The 7,670-nt window shown below is 41.2% G+C and overlaps 1 protein-coding gene across 1 annotated transcript; it reads right to left on the bottom strand.

The window, feature by feature from the left end:
• Nucleotides 1-725: 725 nt before the first annotated feature.
• C4H9orf40 (chromosome 4 C9orf40 homolog) lies at nucleotides 726-7,398 on the bottom strand. The gene is made up of 2 exons (XM_072859910.1): nucleotides 7,047-7,398; nucleotides 726-2,884 (listed from the first exon to the last, which is right to left on the bottom strand). Exons 1-2 carry the CDS (start codon nucleotides 7,377-7,379, stop codon nucleotides 2,726-2,728), a joined length of 492 nt encoding a protein of 163 aa, XP_072716011.1. The 5' UTR covers nucleotides 7,380-7,398; the 3' UTR covers nucleotides 726-2,725.
• Between the last annotated feature and the right edge of the window lie 272 nt (nucleotides 7,399-7,670).

Raw genomic sequence — 7,670 nt, 5'->3', positions numbered from 1 at the left:
TGATCTCTGGTTACACTGTACATTTTCTTACTCTGACAGTGGTTCTTCCTTTTAGAGAGGAACTTTTAGAGAAAAGCAAACTCCCAATTATCTAGAGAGAATATAAACAATTTTCTTCTGAAAGTTTAAGAATATCTCAACTGAAGATCGTCAGTTGGTAGGCATTATGCTACTCCCGAGCTGTCTTAGAATTTGTGCCGACATCTTGTTATTTCAAAAGAACATTTTCTTCTCACTGGATATGAATCCATATGCAAATTAAAACATCTTAAGCTTACTTGTAGTTTATGTACAGCCCTTGAACCAGAGCTCTCTAGAAAAATGGAGTCAGAAGTCAAGACCAGTGTTTTGGTAGCCCACAGTGACACATGGTATCTGGAGACACCAGACATTGAGCAATGACATGTCTTGGTCACACCTTTTGACAGCTCTAATGCAAAGTTTATGTAATCTATCATCACTCCCCCTTACCTCGCCCAGCCTTTTCCATAACCCAAACTCTTGGACTCATTTCAAAAGGTTTTCCAAGGCTTTTAAATTTACCTCTATTTGCAAACAGATGAATGGAAAAAATTAATCAGCTCAGCAAATGCTCTGAAAGTAGCTGTAACATTCCAGTCCATAACCCAGAGCCCACAACTGGAACAAGCTAAGGAGAAAGTGCTTGCCTACAGCATAATTGCAAATAAAGTAAACATATAGCCTACAACATTGTGCAAGCTTAATTTGTTGTAAGGGGCTTATTTATTTTGTTATGGAATAGCTCAAATACATATTTTAAAGACAATAATAAAATCTCTTCTGTCCTGTGAGGATAGGGAAAAGGAGAGACAGACTTTAACGCTAAAATGCAGTCTACTGCTGTATACCTACTGTATATGAAGCTCCAACCAGATTTTAAACAACTAAAGTATGTCTGCAAAGATACTAGCTAATAATGCAAAATACTGGATCCTGAGAATACTGGATGGTGTGAAATATTATAAAAACCACAAATATAGGAATGCATAGGTTACCTAGGGTAAAAAAAAAAAACAAAACCAACACCTACACAAACAAATAAATCTATTTCCTGACTAATGTATTTTGGTTATAGTAAACATGTAATAGCAGTTGCATTCTTGCCAGAAAAGGAGTTTGTTTTTAAGAACATTTTTAAAGTACCTCCTAAGACAAGTTGATGTATTTGGACTTAAAAAACATAATTAAAAATGTGTTAGAAAAATGAATATTGTTTAAATACGTATCCAGCTGATCTGATAGCAGGTAAAAGTGTATCCAAACAAGCACCATGAAATGCTTGAGTCACTAAGCCACCTCCTTTCTTCTGTGGGTACTAAGAGACCGTAACAATCTAAATTAATAAGCAATGAACAAATACAGACACCTTATAGCAAAAATACTGAAAAAAAGTTTCCAAATGTTTACTAAGAAGGTTGACAAGCTGACTATTTGAAGCAAAAAGACCTAATAAAATGAGAAAGTTATAGAAACAACAATCTTAAGAAATAAAGTCAGGAACTTCACACAGCAATAGTCCCAAAGTTTTCAAATACACACAGGCAAAACTTCATTGTCCTTTAGCAAATACATTATTTAAAAAACATACAAAAAATTGACAAGTTGCCTTCTTCAATGATGATTCCAGCAAAAATACAGTGTTTGCTATCCTTAAAGACAAATCACATTTGCAAAGTCTGACAGTCTGCCCATACAACTTCAGGCTATTATTAAAGACAAGTATTTCTAATTGTACTTCAACTTGTAAATAAATTACAAAAAACAAGCATTAAGTTTGTATTCCACAGCAAAAAACACTAATTCAATGAACTTCTGTAAAAATTTTTTGCAAGATCCAGTCTCTGCAAAAACTACACCTCAGTCAGTTAAGTCTGAAAAAGTGTACGTGGTAATTTTATATTGCATTAACTTTTCTTGACACATCTGCGCACACCCGCCATTCTGATGCTACCGACTCATTGTTCGGAGACAATGTCAAAAAGAGTAAGAATAGCATTAACTTGAGAATGGACCAAAAACCTAAAAGCTGGCTGCCCACTGCTTTGGATAATGTGAAAAGGAGAAGGTGAAAAAACTTTTTCACAAGGAGAATGTGAAAAACTTTCAGAACAGTGGCAGTTTACAGAAGAAAAGATCCCCTTTTCCCTCCCAATCCCTGCCACACTTGTTTTTGGTTTGCAGAGGAAAGGGAATGTTTTGTCTAGTTTTGGTAGGCTCTTATTTTTTGGTTTAGCTATTACACAGAAAAAACCACATTAAAAATCACTACTGTTTGTGTGCTTGGTGACAAATTCACATTATAAATATTTCACTTTCAGCTACCACAGTGATATATTTTTGTTCAGGACACACAAAATGATTTTCCATTTCATTTTGACATGTAACACATTCACTTGTTTATTTTAATTGCATCCCAAAGTTCTAATTTTCTGTAGTCTTCTTTTAGCCTGCCTCTATGTTTTCAAGCATTCTTGCTAGACATCATAGCCTCCTCCACACTGTACACCTCCAGACAGCTTACTATAAAGTACCTAATTGTGATAATCCCATCCACTTAAGACAACTCAGACTTGCTTTGCAGACTGACATAACACTGTTTCTTCAAGAGGGCAGAAGCATGCTTATTTTTCTCCCAAGTAGAAAAACCTGAATCCAAATGGAAACAAGTTTCCTGCAAGTAGATGCACAACTATGAAACAATTGATCAGGTCTCCATTTCAGTCTCCATGGTATCAGTCCTTGAAGGAGTTTTAGCTTCTCGTGGAGTCTCTCCATCTACGTTCTGAATATCAGACAAATCAATAGCAGGCAATGGTCTTCTCCAGTACAGGAATGAGTTATACTGACAGGTATCTTCTTCTTGCTTTGAAAAGAGACAAATAAAAAAAAGGCAACAAAACATTAATTTGTATCACAGCAGTACAAAATAATAAAAAGAAACTTTTATAAAAGAAACTAAACCAAGGAAGAGTTACTCAGCTGTTGAATATTACCAGTTCTTACAATTTTATACAGAAAATATGAGCTATTTCCAAGGAAAACACCATAGAAAATCTCAAACAAATCATAATTTAGTTTTGTCGTTTCAAATATTCTTGCAAAGAACTACTGTACAACCTCTGGGAAGTACTTGAATAACTCCACCAATTTCTTCAACTTGCAATCTTTGCACAGAACAATACTGTAACACTTATGCAATTATTGGACTTCGCACACAAAAACGGTTCACTGCTGTTTCTTCTCACAATGGAATAAAAATTTCATGCACATTTAGATGCTGGTATTCAGAAGAATGTATTAGCTATTACATCAACTCAGAGGATGATACCTGCAGGAAAAGTAAAGCACTAGGTAGTATTTCTACCACATTCCGTTTCTTCTTTTCTGTATCTACATTTTGTACTCAAGTACACGTGAGAAAAATGAAGATCTCTTCTAGGGGCAGGGAGGGGAAAGTTTAACAACTGGTAAGTAATACAAGAAAAACCTTGGGAGAACGCATAATTTTCTACTGCTTTACTCTGCAAATATACATTTTTTTAAAAAATATCTGTTAGAAAATACACCGTTTGTTTATAACTACCTGTTGTGGTTATAAACAGTGGCCAATCTGTGCATGTTTCTATGGACATGATACATGTAAGGAGGAATTCTCAAGTCATTCCTTTGGTCTTGAGCATGTACTTTCTTCTGGTATGTAAAAACACTGAATGCTGCCACAAACCTAAAATAATGCATTTCCATATAATATTGGTTTGTATTCTTCCTAACATACAATCAGAATTTTAAAATATTTTACTTTAATGTCTCAGCTGTAACAGGCACTGAACAGAAGTATTTTTAACAAAGAAACTGGTATAACTGTTTTGGTTTGGCTCTTGAAAAATATCATGCTTTGTCTGCTGGCTTTGCAACAGAATAAAAAAATGTAATGTTCAAAAAATCGCAGTAAGTATTGTCCCTAAACCCTCTCAGATACTGGAAAAATGATGCTTCACCCCCCTCCCTGACTCCCCAAAAGAGAGAAGTACATAAATTCACCATACTTTCCATTTAAAGAATACGTTTTTCTGTTTGTTACCACATCAACCTCTTGTGAACTACAATTGTTGTACTAGGTAACCTGTTTTTTCTACAAAAACCCTGCATTATTCAAGAACTGTAATAATTAAGAGAGGCATGAAAATCATTTCATAGCAGCAAGATGGCTGCGTGCCTGTAAAGTACTACTAACGTGCATTTGCTCACTAGGAAAGGATTGTCTTCAGGGAAAATTACAGAACCAAAGTTCCCATTAATTAGAATCGAGACCAAAACCAGTTAAGTGATATAGTGCCACAGGAACAGAAGGACTGATTATATGGAAACTGGAAGAAAGCCAATCTGTAAGTAGTTGCACACATTTGCATAAATATTTTTGTAAACTGAAATTTTTGTACTGCACAGCATTAACAACAAACAACAAAGTATGAAAGAGAAAGGGCAGATTTTCCTGTCCATATTCCAACCTAGGCAGCATCACTCACACAGAACTGTGCAGGGCAAGTGGCTAACAAGTTCTTTGAAAAAAATCTCCAGCAATGGGCTTTCGGCAACTGTCAGCTACCCTTACAGATTCTCCCCATGTTTAATCTGAACTCCCCTTATATTTTAATAAGAAGCTACTGCTCACACTGTGAGGGCTAAGTACTTAAAGTCAGAAAACCCCTGTGCTCCATGCTTTGTACACACAGAGTAAAGGACAGCATTATTGTTTCAAAGAGATTATTATAATCTAAAACTTCATAACTGCAAAAATATGCGTACTCTTAATTTTGGACTCAGGTTACATACAGGATTAATTTCAAGTGCATTCAAGTCTCCAGAGCAGCAGTATTTCAGTTTGTTGATATCTCCCAGAAAGATTCAGTGTGAAAATGAACAAGCCCAAGGAACACAAAAGACAGGCGCAAACACTAAAATGTAATACACACATTATTACATAAAATGTAATAATGTAATACATTATTAAATGTAATGCAAAATAAAGTATCGAATATTCACATTCACCTAAATATCCTTCAAAATAGGTTTTGAGAAGAAATTCTAGCAAGGTAGGTAACATGCAGCAAGCTCAGAGATACAACAGCTCAGTTTCTACGGATGAAGTTGTTTAATTTTTACGGACTTAATTTTCCAATTCTAGTTACAAAGGTGTGCTTGCAAATAAAACTCGAATAATACTTATTCTCTGGCCAACTGGAGCACAATGGAAATTGCTTGTAACGTTAACAAAAACAATGTGAAATTAACAGTATCCAGATCATGCTTACTACTGTAATAAACTACACAAACCACAAAACAGCACAGAATAATGCCAACCTACATCTGTATTTTCAGAAAGGTGTAAAAATCATCATCAGAAATATCTTTGTGAAAGAGTTAAAACATACAGGTAGGACACACAGCAGATGGAAGAAACAATTCTTGCCTGCCATTAACTAAGCTTTATTTTAAAGTGAAAATATTTCTTATACAATACTGTACTTAGGGAAACAACCTGTTAAAAACACGGTCCTGCAAAAACTTTTTATATAGAGAAATACTCTTTACTGTGTGGAAATCAGGGGGCTTGTTGCCTTCCTACCACTGCTAAAGCTTACAAAATTATGCCTAATAATCCTAGGGATAAGTAAAGAATTCAGCATCATATTTGTGATGGAGTAAAACTTCTGTAGAGGTTTGCTCCATTTGTTCAATTTCCTTTGCTTCAGAAGACATTTGTACTCTCTTCAGAAATGAAAGATATGCTTGTGTTTAAAAGGTACAACCTAAAAAGGATGTATAATTTTCATAGGACAGAGAATTTTTTCCTCAGTCCCTTTGTGCCTTAATTCCACCATCCACCATGAAAAAAAAACCAAACAAACCCCAACCAACCAACCAAAAAAACCCCACCAAAAGGCAGAGCCTGAGAAAGAAAAGCCACAATTTTCTTTACAGATCAGAGATGGGTGTTATACTATCAAAGGACCGATCTTTTTAACATCAGAGTCTACAAGTGGAGTTCGAAGTCCATCTGACCTGATCAGACTTTCTGCCACTTCCATTACACTGGATCAAATACTTCAGTCTTATTTAAAAGGTCCAGGTGGGAGGAAAGGTGAGTTTACATATATCAAACTTCTAGATAGGCAATAAATATGACCGAGCATTGTATTTTTGCAAAACTAAAACTTTCTTAGTACCATGTTTTGTTTTCTGGCCTATTGTGTAAAATGTGGTAGAGGCCAGGGAGAAGAATGTACGTTGTTCAAAGTTAACCAGGAACATCGGAAGCCAAGTGTGCCTTTCAGTACCTCCCGATCACCAAATAACTAATCCCCTTCCCCTGACCACTGCCTTCACTAGACGTTTTAGTTCAAAGACAGCTCTGGTATCACTACTAATGCCCATCCCAAACAAAAAGTTAAGAAAGTTGTCAGATATTGCAGTAAGCCTGACCTGCAACCTCAAACAACAGAGACGCTATCAAAACAAACTCTTCAAGCTTCCACCATACTTTCGGATGGGGATGTGGCTGAACTAAGCTGAACTTAGTTCAGCTTACCTTAACCAAACTGAACTCCAGACAGGCTGTTTCCCATCAGTTTTTCTATTGGGGGAGAGAGGAAAGCCAGAAGTGTTACTTGTTTTGCATCGGGAGAAGAAAAAGAAGAAGAAAAGCTGTTAAGAGGCCCACGACCGATTAATGCAGGGAGGCACAGAACGGGCTGCTGGGCACCGAGCTCCGTGCTGTGCCTGGCCAAGGCCCGGGGGACTCCGCCCGCACATTCTGCTGACCCGCACGGCCCGCCAGCCGCGCCGGGTGACACCCGCGCCCCGGCGCAGCGAGCGGAGCTTGCGGCCCCACGGCAAGGCCTCAGCTGCCACCAACACCGCCCACGATTTTCTCTCCCCGGAGGCGCGCAGCCCGGGCCCGCCCACGGCTGCACCGCGGCCTCCTCCCCAGAAGGCCTCCCGCCGCGCCCGCCCCGCTCCGTTACCTCAGCGACGGCGGCCCGCTCTTTGCCCCGGCCACCGGCGCGTCCCTCCGCCCTCCGCTCGTCCTGGATGGCCGCGGGCCCGCCGCGCCGCCGCCGCCTGCCCCCCGCGTCCCCCTGCTCCCCGCGGGGGCTGCTGCCCCGCAGCCCGGGCCGCTTGCCCGGCGGCGCCTCAGCCTCCTCCAGCTTCCGCTTCGGGGCGGCAGGGCCGGCGCTCGCCGCTTCGCCCCGGGGCCGCCGCTCGGGCGCAGCGGCGGGGGGCGGCGGCGGAGGCTCGCGCAGGAGCCGTTTGATGGGCACGTGACACACTAACGGCTCCGCGCGCCGCTTGGCCATGAGGGGGCCGAGCGCCGGCGGCTCCGTGGAGCGCGCGTCCCCCGCGAGTGCACGCACCGCCGCCGCGCGGGGGAGAGCGCATGCGCGCCCCGGTCGCCGCCGCCGGCCCCACGACCGCTGGGGGGGGGCGGGGCGCTGCGCCGTGCTCGGCCCCGCACGCCGGTGAGTGACGGGCGGGGGGGCGGGGTGGGCTGCGAGGAGCGCGTGCCGGCCGCGAAGCGCGGGGGGAGAGGGCCGCGCGCCCGGCGTCGCTGGTGCCGCCTGGCCCCGGGGCTGCCCGCGGCAGGGCCC

The sequence above is a fragment of the Ciconia boyciana genome, chromosome 4 (assembly GCF_034638445.1).
Source record: "Ciconia boyciana chromosome 4, ASM3463844v1, whole genome shotgun sequence".
NCBI classification, from domain to species: domain Eukaryota; kingdom Metazoa; phylum Chordata; class Aves; order Ciconiiformes; family Ciconiidae; genus Ciconia; species Ciconia boyciana.
Note: the sequence above shows the minus strand (reverse complement) of the source record. Positions and strands in the feature narration are given on the sequence as shown.